Source organism: Populus alba, chromosome 3 (genome assembly GCF_005239225.2).
Source record: "Populus alba chromosome 3, ASM523922v2, whole genome shotgun sequence".
Taxonomy (NCBI): domain Eukaryota; kingdom Viridiplantae; phylum Streptophyta; class Magnoliopsida; order Malpighiales; family Salicaceae; genus Populus; species Populus alba.
The window spans coordinates 456980-476120 of NC_133286.1; the positions used below are offsets into that span (position 1 = coordinate 456980).

Consider the following 19141-nt stretch of genomic DNA (forward strand, 5'->3'; position numbering starts at 1 on the left):
TTCTTAACCATGGCTGGTGAAATTAAGAAAAAGTAAAACACAAATCAACTTGTTCCTGCTGTTCTTAATTCAAGTTCTGTTTTTTTAATTGATTGCCAATGCGTGTTCTTAGTGAATAAATAAGTTTTTGTTTTACTCTGATGTTATCTCAGTTAGTAGCTATTTTAGATTTCTTAATTTTTCCTCCACTTTAAACGGAATGAATCATTAAATGTAGAAGATGCAATCTTTTGACAACCCTAGCTGTTGTCGATAGTGTAGATGTCTTGTTCTAATGTGGCACCCTTAAAATGGAAAGATCAGCTATTTTTAAGATATCCCAGCTAGAAGATATTAATTCTTAACTCAATCTACTTTTCCTCACTTCTGTTTGTTGCATAGATGAACTGGGATTGGTTGTCAACATATTATTTATCTCCCATGCATTATTTCTGGCAACAAAGTTGCTTCGATTTGGTTGCTTGTGATACATCTTATGTTGCCCGTGTGATTTCAAGGAATAAAATTAAACAGTGTTTTCTTTTACTAATAAACATTCTTCTTCTTCTTCCTTCTTTCTACTAACTCAAGATTTTTTTGCAGGATGAGTAACCAGCCAACTGCTAACAATTCAAACAGGAACTGTTCAGATGAAGGGGCAGCCAATCGAGCAGAAAGAAACAACTGTTGCGGTTAGCTATTTCGCGTGTACTTTTAATGGTGCCCCAAGGTTTTTAGGCAAAAACATGCTGTTGACGTGGTAATCGCCATAATGGATCTCCCAGGAAATTGTGCCAATTATCTGCTGTGCTTGAAGCTTTGTCTATCTGTGAAAAATTCTTAAGTTTTTATCAAAGGGATCCGGATTCTATTGAAATGTAACCGAGATGTTAAATATCTGAAAAAAGGCAACTGTTTTATCATCAGAAACAGGAAAGTGACTGCCAAGGGAACGAATTGACATGCACAATTGGTTGGGAGAAATCTCAAGCAGTGTAAATGGTATTTATTCAAAATGCAATTACATGTATCATATTAATGCCAAAAATCTCCAGAATAATGTTCTAAAAACTAGAGCTATGGCTTCTTAAGCTTGTAGAATTGAACAGCAAGGGTAGGCGCAGTGGAAAAACAGTTTGGCAATCTAAATGTCCAATGGTGTCGCAATTATCTCAGGAATATTTATCATTTGTGCTGCCATTCCCTTCCTCGGCTATTGCATTGCCAGAAATCGGAAGGGCCTCTGGGTTGTTACGAAATGATGGAAATGAACAATCAACTGCTGGTGGAGAAGAAGAAGAATAATTCAGTTTACGATTGGATGTTGGCTTGTCGGAATGCCTAAGGAAACCACAAAGTGCTCGGTTGCACAAGACATGAAGCACTTGTTAGGTAAAATCATGGCAATCAACAGCTAATGCACTGATCAACCATTGCATTCTCCGCGATCATTAACAAAGAGATCTTGAAGCAAAGCACAAGACAGTAAAAAACTAAACTTTCAATATATCATGCAAAGGGATATGAAATTCAACCACAACAAGTTCGAAAACAGAAAAATCAGGGGAAAAAAACAAGGGAAAGCCAATGTAAATCACATGAACAAGAAGAGGTGGGAAACTGCCCACAACTACACGTATCATCTTCACTAAGAAGAAGAGCAGCAGGTGGTCTTTTTAGTGCTGGGGTCAGGTCCTCCAACTACAATGGTCTTCCCATCTTTGACACTCACAGGCGCTGCTGACTCTTCCGAAGAAAGTGTCTTCTTACTAATAATCCTATATATCTCAGAAAGAATTGTTTGAAATGCCTTGTCAACATTGGTGGCTTCAAGAGCAGATGTCTCTACAAAGGCAAGCCCTTCTTTCTCAGCATAACTTTGAGCATCCTCAGTAGCTACTGCTCTAAGATGTTTAAGATCAGTCTTGTTCCCAATTAACATGATCACAATATTGGAATCTGCATGATCCCTCAGCTCCTTCAACCACCGACTCACATTTTCAAAAGTCGTTGGTTTTGTTACATCATACACCAGAAGAGCTCCAAGCGCGCCCCTATAGTAGGCACTCGTGATCGCTCTGTATCGCTCTTGCCCTGCCGTGTCCCATATCTGCGCCTTCACCGTCCTTCCTTCAACCTATCAAGCACAACACAAGTAAAATTCCGATCTAAATTCCGATCAAATTGAAACTAATTAGAAACACAGATCAAAATGAGGGCTTGAAGTAGATCAAGAAAAGTGTGTTAGTAGAATAGGAGTTAGGGTTAGTTACTTGAAGAGTGCGAGTGGCGAATTCGACGCCGATGGTGGACTTGGACTCCAAACAAAACTCGTTGCGAGTAAATCGGGAGAGGATGTTCGATTTTCCGACACCGGAATCGCCGATTAACACTACCTTGAACAGGTAATCGTACTCCTCGTCGGGTCTCCTCGCCATCTCCTCCTCTTTCTCTGTCTGTAGCTCTGAGAGAGAAGGAAAGGGTGAGAAAAGGAGAAGACGATGTCCGTTTTATTATTGTTTGATTGAAATATCAAATGCTACATTTATACCCTTATAGTTTTAAAATAATTTAATTTTACCCCTTTCGTTTTAAAATATTTTAATTTCTCGTTGGAGGTGTCATCGGATTACATCATGCATCGACCAAGACTTGGGCGTTTAGTTGTTATTTCGTGGCTTGATTTTATTTATTTTTTGTTTAAAAGTGTTTTAGGAAAAAAATTTATTTTTTTTATTTTTTTATTTTAAATTAATATTTTTTTAATGTTTTTAGATTATTTTGATTCGCTGATATTAAAAATATTTTTTTTTAAAAAAAATATTTATTTTTATATATTTTTAAGTGAAAAGCATTTTAAAAATAATTAAAACTATATTCTCAAACAAACTTGAAAAATAAAGATATGAGAATAATAAATGGCATGTTTCCGTGTTTTATTTTATTTTTAAAAGGATAAAAAATTATTCTTAAACTAATATAAAACAAATTTCTTTTATATATTCTTTTACTCTCCAATCAAATATGTTTACATGTTTTTGTATATCCGCACGCTAATCAAATGTAAATTATTTTTTAAAAAAATATATAAATTAAATAGCAAAGAGTGTATTTTTTATATTTTATTTTATATATTTTTTTAATTTTCTCCCATACTTTACTCTCAAAGCCACATGTATGTTATTTGATGCTATAAACAAATTAGAAATCTTAAAAGAAAAAAAAACTCGAAAAAAGTATAAGAAAAAAAGAAAGGCTATTTAATGGTTAGAGATGATATTTGTTACTTTAGAAAATTGGAAGGGTAATATTGAGAAAAATATAAAGAACAAGGGTTAAAATTGAATTGTAATGATGATAATAGGACGAAAATGCCCATATTAGTTGCGGTCCAGATTCACATGGTAAGTGTGTTTAATGATGACGGATTAATTATTTTTTCAAATTGAGAACCTAACCGGCAATAAAAATATATAAATAGCAAAGAGTGTATTTTTTATATTTTATTTTATATATTTTTTAATTTTCTCCCATACTTTACTCTCAAAGCCACATGTATGTTATTGATGCTATAAAAAAAATTAGAAATCTTTTAAAAAAAAAAAAACTCGAAAAAAATATAAGAAAAAAGAGCCTATTTAATGGTTGGAGATGATATTGTTACTTTAGAAATTGGAAGGGTAATATTGAGAAAATATAAAGAACAAGGGTTAAAATTGAATTGTAATGATGATAATAGGACGAAAATGCCCATATTAGTTGCGGTCCAGATTCACATGGTAAGTGTGTTTAATGATGACGGATTAATCATTTTTCAAATTGAGAACCTAACCGGCAATAAAGGAAAATTTATATATATATATATATATATATATATATATATATATATATATAAATGTCGTGTTTTTAGTTAGTTACAAACTCGTACTAATGAAATAATTTGGAATTTCTTTTATAAAAAAAGTGTCATGTAATTTTGGGTAAAAAAATCATTAGATTTATCGAGTTAATTTATTTAATCTAAAATTCATGTTTTATTTTAAAAAAATATTTAATTCAAAAACTTAAACTATTATTATTTATATTATTTTGCTCTTTAAACTTAAAATTTTTTATAAATTCATGCTATTAATTTTATCAAATACAATAGGTGCTAGATTCTAAAATGTAATTGCTTAGTTAATAAAACTTTAATACAATGTTAATTAATAATCTCAACTCAAAAGTTTAAGTTGAAATTAACTCGAGTCAATTTTTATAACGCTTTGTTCGGGATTAGGGTTAAATTAGATTTTCATCAAATTTTAATTTTTTTCTTGATTTGAGTTAATTTTTTTTAATGTTTTTGAATTGTTTTAATGTACTGTATCAAAAATAGATTTTAAAAATAAAATAAAAAATATTTTTTATACCTTGCACTTTAAAAAACAATATTTATTACACTCTTAAACACACTCTAACTTTTTATTATTTATTCTACATTTTATTCTTAATTATATTTTTTATTTTAAAGTTGCTAGCGAATTCAAAGATAAGATTATGTATAATTTTCTAGTAATTTTAGTACTCACAAGTACCAAAATGAATCTAAAAGTGAAACATTCAAGAAACAGAAAATCCTTGGATTGATTATTCAAGGAGTGAGAAAGAAAGATATCATTTCCATTGATTACAAACAAAACATGAACACTCCTCACACCACAAGCTTGACGGCTGCTTCCACCACCACAACCATCACTCACACAAGCTTGACGGCTGTTTCCACCACCACGACCACCATATTTTATACATGCTGAAACATTTGTTATATTCCAGAAGCAACAAGAAGAAGAAGCAGAAAACTTCAGTATATATATACGTATTACATGTTGTTTAACTATATTAATGTTTGTTTAAGCCAAGAACATCAAGGAAAGGATAGTCAGTGTAGCCAACAACAGGATCGGGAGTGTAGAAAGTGTTCCTGTTGTACCCATTAAGAGGAGCATCTAACTCAAATCGTTTTGGCAAATCTGGATTAGCCAAGAACAATCTTCCAAAAGCCACCAGATCTGCGCAGTTCTCCGCTATAGCCTTGTCACCACCATCTCTACTGTATCCTCCGGCGGCTATAAAAGTCCCTTCAAAGGCATGTTTCATCGGAAGTAGAATCGGAGGAGCTTCATATCTGTCATTCATTTTAACCTCTCTTGCCTCAATTACATGGAGATAGAGAATCCCCAGTTTGCTCAACGCACTTGCCATGTAAAGGCCAAGTGCTTCTGGGTTTGAATCACCGGCTTCCATGAAGTCAGTGTACGGCGATAGTCTGATGCCAACTCTATCAGCTCCGACTTCATCTGCCACAGCTTCCATTATTTCCAACGGAAAGCGGCACCTGTTTTCCAAGCTCCCGCCGTAGTTATCAGTTCTGTCATTTACTTGATCTTTAAGGAACTGATCAATCAAGTAACCATTGGCCCCGTGAATCTCAACTCCATCAAATCCTGTCAAATTATACATACTGTTTTTCATCATAAAAGTACTTGGATTTGAATAGCTACACATGCACAGTTCTGATGATCCCTTCAAGCAGAAGTTTTTATGCCTCAAAAGTACTCATCATCCGGAGACATTATGATCATAAGTGGCGATATATATAACAAGCTATAGTGTGTGTGTGTGTGTACGTACTATAGCTAGCCAACATACACACCAGCTTCAATGGCGTTGCGGGCGGCGAGTCTGAAATCATTAACAATGCGAGGAAGCTCGTCGGCTCTTAATCGACGAGGAGGAGACCAGTCTTCTCCGTAAAGACCTGGTGTCACTCCTTTATCAGTGCATGATATGGGAGCTTCCCCATTCGGCTGAAACCCTGTATATATTACAAAAATCATGCTACATTTGTCAAATAAATGGTGGGATTATGTTGGAGATTTCTTCTTTTCTCTGATTTCTTGCGCATCTTGATAGTAGATTGAACCATGCGACTTGAAATTTTCTACTTCGATTTTTTTAATTTGACTAGATTTTTTTTTTTATTTGGCTTGGATTTTTTTTTGGTTTGGATTTAGTTTGATTTTTTTAATTTTAGATTTATAAAATCGAAATCAAAACTGAATTAATTAAATTTTTTTAAAATTTTTATCAATTTAATCAGATTTAAAATCAATTGAAGTGAAAACACACACCATAAGTGGAGACGCGACCCACATGCCACATTTGGCAAAAAAAAATGCCACCTTTCTCATGAACAGCATCAACAATTGGCTTCCATGCTTTCACTTGCTCTTCAGTCCAAATTCCAGGTGTTTCAGGATATCTTTAAATCAAATAAGGAAAATAAATGAAAATCATGGTAATATGTTAATAATTATATATATATATATATATATAAATTAAAATAACCTATGATTTATTTTATGACTTTGTCTTCGTCCCTCTAATAAAATACATTTCTATCCCTTTTGTTCTAAAATGCTAACCAAACGCAAAACTAATAATTTATTTATTCTTAAATACAGTAATATTAGTGAATTGATACATAACCATTTAATTAGTAGTAAAAATATTTTTCATTATTTTTCTAGTCAGTAATCACCTAAAACTAACTTAATAAACTTGCTTTGGTCCCTATATATTAGTCCTCTAACACATAAATCTTTATCTGAAATTTCTTCTATTTTACAATAAATATAATTTAAAATCAAATCAATCACAAAATAGTAGTAATTGAACGAGGAAAAAAATCAAAAAACTGATTAAATTAAGAAAACCAAAAAATAATAATTGAAAAAACCGAACAGTGAAAAAAAACCGATTAAAATTTTGAAAAAACCAACCGGTTTGGTTACGATTTCAAAAGCATGAAACCAAAAAAACCGAACTCAAACAGGAAAAAACTAAGCCAAACAGAAAAAAACCAAGCCAAATTGAAAAAAAACCGAGTCAAACTGATTTGAACTGGTTTTTATCCTAAAAATCCAAACCGAAACCTGTCGGTTTGAAACAGTTTTGATTTTTTTTAATTTTTTTAAATTTAATTTAATTTTTTAATAAAAACTAAACTAAACCGAACAAAAATAATCACCCCTCACTTCAACTGAGCCCATACAAAGAAATTTATATTTTTCTTTGAACTTTTCTATTTTATCTAATTGAACAAGGCGAAGCACTTCTGCACGAGGTATATACTACTTGAAGGTCTAGATCTAGAGGATGATATAAATAATCTAGACAAAAAACAGACTGACAGAGTAAATAGTAATGAAGTTCACCAAGGTAAATCTAACAATAGAAACACCGCCTGAGACCACCGAAACGCCTAACTTTAGCTACCGCGGCTGACGAACGGCCACCGCAGGTTACCAACATTGCGAAATATGCTTTGACTAAACTTTCTTAGATTAACAGCCTAACAAGGCTGTGATACCACTAGAATTTTTCAAACAGTTTAAAAGAAATTTTGATAAGTTTATGAGTGAATTTAAATAGGTGTCAAACTAGAATTATACTATTACTATTTTATTTTTTTTTTTATTTTTTTATATTTCACATTGCATTTGTGTTTGAAATAAAACACAGTAGCAACATATCTGATAATGAAAAATACAGCATTTACTATTTGTAAGTCACTTTGTTTATTGTGCTTACAACACAGGATCAAAAGATACAGTCAAAAGAAACAGTCAAGGGCTGCTTTTGTGAAGAGTGAATAACTCTTTGCTATTCATTTAAGTGAACAATGGAGTTACTCTTTACTATTCTGGCTGGACCGGATCCGGTTCAAAGCTAAATGCATTGAATCGGGTCTGACCTAGTAAAATAAAATAAATTAGTGTTGTTTTATTTTAATTGTGTTTTATTTAAAAAATTAGTGTTTAACATTATTCAATAACACTACATAAATTAGACGGAGATCGCAATCTCAATTTTATACTTGATGATATTTTACCTGATATTGTTACGCGCTTAAGAAACCAAGAAAACAGTAGTCCTTGTCAGATGTATTCCATATGTGATGGAATTGTAGATAGTTTAATGGAACAATAAAAAATATTTTATACAAAACATTATTTATTTATTTCACGATATGATAGCAGTAGTTAAATTTACAATATTTAAATTAAAAACCATCAATATTAATATATATTTTTTTAAATTATTTTACAACCTCAATTTGAAAACTATTATTAACCAAACACATCAAACTATTTTTTTTGTTCAACCTTAATTTTAACTATAATTTTATCCAAATATATATAAATATCAAACCAATCTCAACTAAAATTACCTTTTATAAAATATTTTTTAATAATAACCATAAAAACTAATACAATATAAAAAACACAAACTTAAAAATTAATGGCATGATTTATTTATTTTCTCGAACAGGTACAGAATTAGTAAGGAAGTTCCTAAATGGAGAGTAAAAGTGGTGAAATAAGAGAGTTTAATTACCCCTGAGTTGTGTCAGAAACCCCAGTGGCTTCGGTGATGAGGAAGCCTCCATTGGAAGCGCGTTGAGAATAGTATAGGATGGCATGTGGCTGAGGCATGTTGTTGTAGGATCTATTCCTTGTTAATAGCGCCATAACAACCCTAGCAATTATAAAAGGGCACAAACACAACATTATTAACAAACAATAATAACCCTGCTTACCAACATGATGTTGGCTCAGTGGTTGTTGGGGCAGCTCTCTTTTCTTCGAACTTCGGTTCGAGTCCTAGTGGGAATGGAGCTAGAGAGTTTGTTCCCTTCCTGTCTCTATTGGGTCCTTCCTGTGTAGTATGTCTGTCACCCCCGCGGTGCTTTACTTGCTCACTGGGCTTGCAGGATGTTCAGTGAATCGTGGGATTAGTCGTGGTGCGCGCAAGCTGGCCCGGACATCCACGTTAATAATTAAAAAAAATAATAATAACCCATGCTTACGCACACTTAAGTCGTGGTCTAGCGAAGAAGGACTTGTTTTTTTTTCCTTTGTATATGGGTTCGAACTTCACTGTATATACATGTCATTTCCGTAGTGATTTATTTGTTTATTAGGCTTACAAGGTATTCAATAGGCTTGGAGATTAATTGTGATGCGTGTAAGTTGATCCAGATATCCCATATATATATATATAACCCATGATTCAGCTCCGCATTGAAGCGTCAATCATATACAGTAGAAGTAGATGGGGCAAGAGGGTTGGATGATAGACATAAAAATTAGTCGTAATGTATGTAAGTTGACCCGGATAGATATATAAAAACAAAACTCATGATTCGGCTCAGTATCGTAGCGTAGATCATATACAGTAGAAGGAGATGGGGGCAAGAGGGTTGGATGATAGACACGAAGCTGAGAGAGAGGTTGAATTTCCCCATCTTGTATGGAGTGAGTAAAGGGATGGGGGTGGTGCTGGCTGCCATTTCTGTCCTTTCCTTTCCTTCGATCTCTCTGCTTTCTATCTTCTCTTCTACACCCTGTATTCAACTCGGCTTTGGAGTCATGATAGTTATTTATACACACAAACTGCTACGTCTACTGCTGGGAAGTCTGGTTCAAGATATTATTTACTATTCTTTTGTTATATATATATGTATGAAAATGAAGAGCCGGCTCCCTCCTCGATTTTTTTCTTTTTAAAGGTACAAAATGATGAATTTTACCATCAAAACTACAATAAAAAAGAGCATAATTTTAATGAAAATATAAATGAAAAGTTTTTAAAAATGTATGGACGTTCTTGGGCTCATTTGAAAGTGTGATGAGATGTGGTTTAAATTTTATTTTGCTTTCATTATGTTTTTGAAAATGTTTGATTAATCAATATATACCATTGTTTTATATAGATTCCATAAAAAACTCTCTTTTGAAACTTTAATTAGGATAAGGCTATAATATGTAGTTTTTTTAATTTTATTATTATTATTATTATTAACGTGAGTGTTTAGGTCAGTTTGCGCGTATCTCAACTAATCTCACAGATCTTGAAGTTAACGATAATATAAGCTTGTAATAGCCCTGAAATTTGTGGGACTGAAACTGGTAACTTCTTAAAAGCAAACTTGGGGTCTAACTAGTTAAATTACACCTCTTAGGGTTAGTTTTTTAAAAAATTTATATTTTTAAATCACAACCACAAAAGTTACCACAGTACTAAACATATAATTTCTAAAATTCTAGAGATGAAATTAATATAAAAAATTGTTTGGGTATAAAATTGGAACTTTTGATATAATTGGAGGGCATCTTTTTGGCATTGACTAATTGTGTTGCCTCGCTAGGTGGATTTTCACACATTTATATTTATATATATAGGACCGGTGGACCGCCGTTGATTCGCACCCAGATGTACCCTGCTGTTTGATGTCATGGTGTATGTCAACCACCCCACAATCTTATTTTAAAAATAAAAAATAATAATAATAAATTATTTTAATACAGTAAAAAATATTTTATGAACCAACCTCCCCCACAATCTTAAATGTTGACAAAATAAAGCTTGACAAATGCAACGTTTACTTTTGATGTCACTTTCCATTTTTACTTCTGATTCTTTTTATTAATATTATTTTACTTGGAATAAAGAACATGGATTTCAAGACAAGATGGATTTGCCTTTTTGTATGAATATAATTGTTTTTTTTTTTTTTTTATCGAAATGAAATGAATCTTAATTTAGTACGAGAATATTCATTATATTTTATTTAATAATTAATAATATATTTATCTAGATAAACATAAAGTTTTTCTTCTTTTTTATATGAAAATTTTCCACATATATTTTTATGATAAAAAAATAATCTTTAAAAAATACATATACATCTTAAGTTCAATGGTAGTTGTACTGAAAGATTCAAAGTAAAGATTTCATAGAATTCAATAATTTCTTTTATATATATATATATATAAACTACGTTTTTATTTATATATATTTTCTCATTACTTGAGTTTTATGTGATTCAAAACAGAAACGTCAAAGAATTTTTTATTTAAAAAAAAAAACTAAATGTTTTTTTTATATATATAATTTAGCATGTTACTTGATTTTCATGTGATTCAAAGCAGAGATATCAAGAATCCATTAATTTTTTTTATAAAAAAAAAATTTACATGAGTTTCACGTGCTTATTTAAAAAAAAAATGATCCATTGAAAATGTAATTGAGATGAAAAAAAAAAGTTGAGGATCTAATCGAAACTACTTTTAAAGATTAGGACTGGCTTGCTAATAAAAAAATAAATATTATAAAAAAAAATTAAAAAAATTTTGTGTTTTATTGTGAATTGTGAGTGATTTCACTATGGATTATATTATTTGGGTTTACTCTCTCCAAAACTCTTTCAATGCTTAACTCTTTCATTAATGAAACATTTGACAAATAGCGTTGGGTTGTTTATTATATTACACTCTAAACTAAAAGGCATCAGTACCCCTTCATTGTTTACCTATATATAATTCATTGTGGATTAGAGTAGTACAAATATAGAGTTGTCCTTGTTACATAAACTTGCAAAGCATGTAGTGGGGATGTGGGGTTGTCTTTTCAATTTAGCATTGAAAGAATGGTTGGGACAAAATAGCCAGTTTGAATTTTGTTGGGGCATGGTCAGGCTATTGGGCTCAGGTGTTGGGATATGACATGGTGACCCCTTTAAGACCCTTCACACTTGGGTTTGGCACCCCTTTTCAAACCTAAGACACTTGGATCTGGAATAGGATGCTTGACCTAAGTTGCTTGGGTGTGGTAGGAGTGTAGACTCAAGTCCTTTGGATCTTGCAACCTCGTTTGACCCAAGATTCTAGGGTTCAGCGATGAACCCTCCCGACACCAGGACCCAAGGCTCTTAGGTACATCGTCTGACCCAGATCTAATAGGTTCGGCGTTGAGCTAGATTTAAGGCTCTTGAGTCTGGCATTTAAGAGGAACCCAGAGAGTTTAGGCCTGGTGTTGTAGCTAGACCGACTTAAACTTCGGTAAGTTTAATATTATTAATAATATTAATAATATTATTGATTATATTATAAATATTGTTATTTTTGTATTATAATTAATATTATTAATATAATAATTAAAAAATTTGTAAAAAATATCATTAGTATTTAAAAAAACCATAGATTTTATTTGAAAGGTAAAATAATTTTTTTTTTCTTATTATCATCATCATTATCATTAATAAATTTAAAAAATATATATTATTACTATCAAAGAAAAACAATAAATTTTATTTGAAAGGATTTAAAACTATAAAAACTTGGGCCAGACAAATTTAATATTACTATTAATATTATAAATATTATTAAATTCATTAATAATATTAAATTTAAAATAAATTTTATTACTATCGAAAAAAAACATACATGTGATTTAAAGGGTAAAATCAATTATTATTATTATTATTATTATTATTATTATTATTATTATTATTATTATTAACTCAGGTCTGACATTCACTTCGAGACCCAAGAAACTTGGGGCTGGAAAGGGGCACCTAAGCCAAGTTGCTTGGGAGTGGTAAAAGCGGAGATCCGAATGTCTTGGGTCTTACAGCCCCGCCTGGTCCAAGACACTTGAGTTAGGCGTTTGGACCCATAGAAAATGGGTCTGATGTCCTGACCCAAGTCTAATAGATCTAGTGTTGCAGCCAGACCCAAGGCTCTTGGGTCTGCCATTTAAGAGATGCTCAAAGCTCTTGAACTTGGTGTTGCAGTCAGACCCGCTTAAACTTAGGTAAGTTTAATATTGTTATTAATATTAAAAATATTATTATTTGTATTGTAAATATTATTATTTTTATTATAATTAATATTATTAATATAATAATTTTTTAAAAAATATATAATTAATTGCATAACCCTGAGAAACACACTTTTTTTTTTATATATATATATATAGTGAGGATTGTCATAACCCGATTCTGAGTTATTTTCTAAAATTCTTTTTTTCAACATAAAAATAAATAAATAAAAGTTAGCAACGTGGAGAAAGCATGCCGAAATATTAAGCAGCCATTTTGGAGGAAATTTTAAGGCACCCCATTATGCCTAAAATGAAGAAAAATACAAATTCAATGTCAAATTAAATGATTATTGGATGAATTTGGATAAAAATTAAGTCCAAGGACATAATTAATTTTTTAATAAGCCAATTTGATTTAATCATGGGCCAAATTAAATTTTAATTATGTTTAAGAATTAATTTAGATCCAATTGAAGGATTTAATTAAGTGCAAGGATTTAATTATATTTTAAATGGGTCAAATTAAATTTATTTGGGGCTTAATTGGTGAAAACTCAAGTTTGGGAGCCTAATTTGGGCTTAATTGAGAAGATTCAAATTTTAAGAGACCAAATTTATTTTTTACCAAGTTAATTGATTGAAATTAGGGGCCAAATTATAAGAAAATTAAAGTTTTGGGGTCAATTAGGGGTTAAATTGACAAAATTCATAGCCAAAGACCATCCTATAATAGGCAACAAACTATGGAGGCTCAATTGACAAAAAACCTGAGGTGAATTAAAGGAATTAAAAGTTTGATGGTTAATTAGAGGTTTAATTACATAAATCCAACACCAAGGATCATTTTGCAAAAGGCGTGTAAATATAGGGCTGAAGTCGAAGTTCTGTTGGGGCCTAATTGCATTAAATAAAAAATGTAAGGTCAATTAGGGGTTCAATTGAAATAAATTGAAAGCTGGAGGATTAAGTTGAAAATCAGTAAAAATCCCTAATTCAATCCAAAACGGCGTCATTTTAAATATATATGTATATACATAACAGGAGGACCAGACGATGCGTCATCTGATCACCGTTCATTATCTTCCCTGATTTTGCCCGAGAATGCTACCCGAGTGCCTACTTTTCAGGTGCATTTGATGTTTCATTTCTCCATCAAATCTAACAAAACGTGCACGCAAATGATTCCTTACAGTTTCTGTACAAATCCAAGTGAACATTTCAGTCTGAATGACAACTAGATGGCACCAATGCTGGCCTAAATAGGCCAACTCAGGCAGTCTCTTTCTGCAAATTTAACAACTCAGAATGCCTACTTTAAGCCAATGGTTGGGATCCTTCCCAACTGAATCAAGGGCTGAAATTTTTCTCCAATGTAGACAAGATTGCTCTCTTTCACCGCCTATAAATTAAGGCGGATTTGATGGCTCGAGAGAGAAGGAAATCAGGTCCAAAATCAGCCAAAAACCAACCTCTCTGGCCCCGTTTCTGCAGTTTTTCTCTCCCTCTCTCTCCCCGTCATTTCGGCCACCAACCAGAGCCACCACCAGCTCCACCACAGGAAGGTAGCCCAACCACCAAGCAGCCATCATAACTCCCTCTCTCTTCTCCTTCCAGCCTTTCTCTCTCCTCTAGAAACTTCTTCTTCCTGCACAATAGTAACTCCGGTGGCTAAGCTCTTCATCAACGCCGCCACCAGCCTTTTGTCAGCCACCTAGACAGCAGCTTCTTCTCCTCTGCTAGGTTGCCTTCCATTTTTCTCTCCATAGTCTGCAACTGTGTAGTTCCACGCAGAACATGAATAGTAAGTTCATGTTCTACAAAATAATTAACATTTTGAGATAGGCCGGACCCGTTCTAGCCCAAATGTAAAGAAAGAATAAAAAGTTGTGCTAGGCCGAGAGCGGTCTGACCAGTTTGGTCACGCCTCGACCCACCTAACCTTTCTTGGGCTGAGTCCGCCCCAGTCAGCTGGGCCAACCCAGCCCATATATATTTACTATATAAATTTATTTATAATAATATATAATATTATAAAACAAAAAAAATCTTAAAAAATGCAAAAATTATTTTAAAAAAATGTGATTTTCTCAAATATTTTTTTTACCAATTTTGCATAATATCAGGTTGTATATTTATACTATAAAATACAAATTCAGTATTAAAATACTCGATTTTCTTCAAAATATTTCAAAAAAAATTCAAAATATTTTCAAAGAAAATCTCAAAACTTTAAAATTAATTTTCCCTTCCAAAAAATAAAAAATATATATTTTGTTTTTATGCATACGGCCAAATCTTAAAATTTTTCCAAGCATATCTTCATAAAAACAAAAATTGCATCCTTTTCACATTTTAAAATGCAATATGAATATCACAACCAGTTTGTGATTATCCATTAGGATTCGACAAAAATATCAAAAACCTTTTTCCAACCTTTTTTTCTAGGGTTCAGATGTAGACTTTAATATTTACAGAGTGTAAAGTTATATGATAAAGTACATCATCAGGTATTAAAAATATAAAGTGTAAATAAATGCGATGCTAAAATTCAGACTTTAAAACGGGTAGGATTTAACCTGATAAAGTAGAGAGTCTCTCATGAAGAGAGATCTGCCTTGAACCTTAAAAAAGACCAACAAATAGAAACCCGACTTAGAAAAAATAAACAATCAAATAACAATGCAGCTTACCTTAGGGAGAGTGCACTGGGGGTGATGCATCTTCTCCTTGCACAACTAGTCCCTTACTCAGACTCTCACAGACCATAGGTTCCTAGTAACCATAATACTAGGTGGTGACTCCTAAACATTAATCATAATTTTATGATTAAATCTAAAAAACATTTCCAACACACAACACCTCACACATGAGGCACAACAACAAGCTTCCATCGTAACTAGACGACGTCGCGGTGTGCACGCACCCTGTTACAAGTATAATAATAATAATAGTGCAATTAAATAAAGAAAAAGAAGAGAGTTGGAAACCCACACAAAAAGAAAAGAGAGATTTGGAGACCTAAAGTGGAAGAAACAAATAGGGGAGGACCATACTTAAAAACCATGAATAAATGAGGGATAGAAACAAAAAGAGAGAGAGAGAGAGAGAGAGAGAGAGAGAGGTGATTAGTACTTAAAAGTGCATGTTTATCAAGGTTTTATATCATCATTTTGCATTTGAAGTATCAATAACTCCTTAACTAAAGCATGTTTTATAATAACAAGTTTGATACTATAAGATACCTTAATTTATGGTAAATGTTCATCTTAAATGCAGGCCTATCACATAAATAAAAGGATTGAATGACGAGTTTAAGTATTGAAAGTGAAAGGACAAAGAGATGGCCAAACTTAGAAAAAAGATGTTGGTGCAGTCCAAACCGGAACATTGCTCGGTAATTGGATCATATCTAGAGCTCTAGATCTCGGATTTAGGTCCATTTTATATGGATTGAAAGGTAAGACAAAGGCCTACAACTTTCATGGGAGCTCAAGATTTAAAAAGGTCATTTTGAAGTCCAAATTGAAGGAACAACGAAGAAGTTCGAAGCTGTCCTGCAGCCCATACACTATTTAGTGTTCAACCCATATCTTGAGTTCTAGAAGTCCAAATGACCTCATCTTTTTTTTGTTGGAAAGCTGAGACAATTTTCTAGAACATTCCTGAGGATTCTGGGTAGATTATGATGTTAGCAATGACGTCTTGTTCAGACAAGAAGATAAGGATTGTCACCAAGTCAAGATGTGGCCACCTACTCATCAATTAGTCAACAAATCAATAGTTCCAAATTTTGGCCTATAAAAGGAGGCACTTACCATGTATTGAGGTATCTTGGTTTCCAGATCAAGATCATGCTCTTGCTTTCTCTCTTTGTATTGCTTATGTTTTGCTTTCATTAATATCAAGTTTATGCACTTCATTTCCTTTCTTTTACTTAGTTAACTTCTTTCTCATTTATGTTCTTATCTTGTTTATTTATGTTTCTTTCTTTTATTATGTTTAGCTAAGTTAATTATGTCAAAGTGAAAAGGGTACACTAATGGTGTAAGAACAAGTATAATATAAACTTAACATGGACCTTAACGTTGGATACTAACATGTTTTTATATTTGTTATCTTGTTCACTTTTAATACTTTTCTTGTTAAATGGTTAATCTAGATTTATGTTGTATAACACTTGGTACAACAAATACTTGGTACTTTTATAGCCCATATACTGTATGGTATAACTGACACCTGAGCTATGAAAGGAACTTGATTTATTGTTAGCATAAGTTATAATCATGAATGCCTGCCAACATTTACAAGTATTAGCTTTATTCGAATAAGATAACTAATGTAATCATGTTAACAATTTATAATCTGATTGGAACCTCCTTTATGTGTGGTTTCCAATTGAATAATAAGAGTTTATACTATACTTGTTTGAAGTACCATTAGTGGATCTTCTAACCTTGACATTTATTTTTATCATTGTTTAATCCTTACATTAATCTTTCATCTCAAAGTTCTCATTAATTTCTTCATCTTCTTCTTCTTTTACTACTACTACTACTACTACTACTACTACTACTACTAGTATTATTATTATTATTATTATTATTATTATTATTATTATTATTATTATTATTATTATTATTATTATTATTTACATTCTGTTTATATTATATAATATATCCCTTTGATCTTTTCATAAACTCAGTATATGGGTTGGAAACCTGTGACCCGATCTTTTAGATCATTCTTAGGTGTAACAACGCCACGTACTGAGTATTATTATTATTATTATTACTATTATTGTTATTATTGTTGTTGTTGTTGTTGTTGTCTTATTATTTATAATTTATACAATTAACCTCTCTGTGGTTCGACCCCGGTCTTGCCGGGTTATTTATTACTTCGACACTCCTGCACTTGGGAGAAGACATCAAGTTTTTGGCGCCGTTGTCGGGGAGGTAAATTCTTGTATAAATTATAATATTTAATTTCTTTTCTCTTTTCACTTTTCATTTTATCTAACTTTTGTTTTCTTTGTTTTGTTTTGTTTCTTTTTCTTCTATTTTCTTTTCTTCCTTTTATTGTCTTCTTACACGTGCATGAGAGTTTGATCACGTACATTAAGTGGTCGACTTTGTAGGGTATCCTCATCATTTTCAGAAAATATGGCCGAAAAAGATAATCAATCGCTTCATAATGAGAATAATGAGAATAACCATAGGAGAACACTTAGAGACCACATTAATCCCACAAGAACAAGTGCACCCTCATGCATAGTTTTCCCTCCTGATGCATCTCATTTTAATTTTAAGCCAGGCATTATTCAACTTTTACCTTATTTTCATAGCTTAGACCTAGAAAATCCATATTTGCATTTAAGAGAATTTGAGGAGGTTTGTAATACCTATAATGACTCAAATTGTAACATGAACACTATTAGATTAAAGCTTTTTTCCTTTTTTATTAAAAGATAAAGCAAAAACATGGCTACAAAATTTGAGACCAGGATCTATTCGTGCTTCGAATGAAATGCAACAATAATTTTTAAAGAAGTTTTTTCCGCCTCACAGAACAAACTCTTTCAAAAGACAAATCATCACTTTCACTCAAAAACCAGGAGAAACATTTTACCAATGTTGGGATAGGTATCGAGATTTGCTTAATACTTGCCCTTATCATGGTTTTGAAACATAGAGATTGGTTTCACATTTTTATGAAGGTTTAACACCGAGAGATAGGCAAATGGTTGAATTGATGTGCAATGAAACTTTCAAAGATAAAGACCCTAATGAAGCAATGGAGTACCTAGACTTGCTAGCCGAAAATGCTCAAAATTGGGACACCACAGGTACTTATGAGGCATCAAGTAAAACTCAACCTCATACATCTAATGGAGGTATGCGCAACCTTAAGGAAGATCATGACCTCCAAGCCAAGTTTGCATCTTTAGCTAGAAAAGTCGAAGCACTTGAATTGAAAAAGAGTGGTCAATTAAAATCTGTTCAAGACATTGTGTGTCAAATCTGTGAAACAAGGAACACTCAACAAATGATTGTCCAACTTTGCCTTTTTTTAGGGAATGCCTCCATGAACAAGCCCATGCTTTAAACAGTTTCTAAAGACCCAACCATATCCCATACTCATAAACCTATAACCCTGGTTGGAGAAATCACCCAAATTTCAGTTGGAAGAGTGATAGCAACAATGCACAAACTTCACAGCCACCGTTTCAAGCACACCATAATTTTCAAAATTCTCATGGATATGTACCTTCTTATGCTCCACCTCCTAGAAGAAATCTTGAGGAAACATTGCATGCATTCATTGAAAAGCAGGAGACAATCAACACTCAACTTGCTCAAAGCATGACAGATTTTAAAGATGCTCTTGCAAAATTAACATTTGCTCTCAGTTTCCAAGAGAAAGGTAAGTTTCCATCTCAACCACAACAAAA

The 19141-nt window shown here is 32.2% G+C and overlaps 2 protein-coding genes across 3 annotated transcripts; both read right to left on the reverse strand.

Moving 5' to 3' along the window:
• Nucleotides 1–1458: 1458 nt before the first annotated feature.
• Nucleotides 1459–2471, reverse strand: LOC118035431 (ras-related protein RABA2a). The gene is made up of 2 exons (XM_035040994.2): nucleotides 2253–2471; nucleotides 1459–2116 (listed from the first exon to the last, which is right to left on the reverse strand). The coding sequence occupies exons 1-2, from the start codon at nucleotides 2415–2417 to the stop codon at nucleotides 1628–1630; spliced, it is 654 nt and encodes a 217-aa protein (XP_034896885.1). The 5' UTR covers nucleotides 2418–2471; the 3' UTR covers nucleotides 1459–1627.
• A 2281-nt stretch (nucleotides 2472–4752) lies between these two features.
• LOC118035423 (putative 12-oxophytodienoate reductase 11) lies at nucleotides 4753–9491 on the reverse strand. 2 transcript variants are annotated; one of them, XM_035040986.2, is made up of 5 exons: nucleotides 9300–9491; nucleotides 8422–8532; nucleotides 6153–6283; nucleotides 5675–5836; nucleotides 4753–5465 (listed from the first exon to the last, which is right to left on the reverse strand). In XM_035040986.2, exons 1-5 carry the CDS (start codon nucleotides 9374–9376, stop codon nucleotides 4861–4863), a joined length of 1086 nt encoding a protein of 361 aa, XP_034896877.1. In that variant the 5' UTR covers nucleotides 9377–9491; the 3' UTR covers nucleotides 4753–4860. The 2 variants fall into 2 exon arrangements, with proteins under 2 accessions (XP_034896877.1, XP_034896876.1); XM_035040985.2 differs by having other exon boundaries at nucleotides 8422–8562.
• Between the last annotated feature and the right edge of the window lie 9650 nt (nucleotides 9492–19141).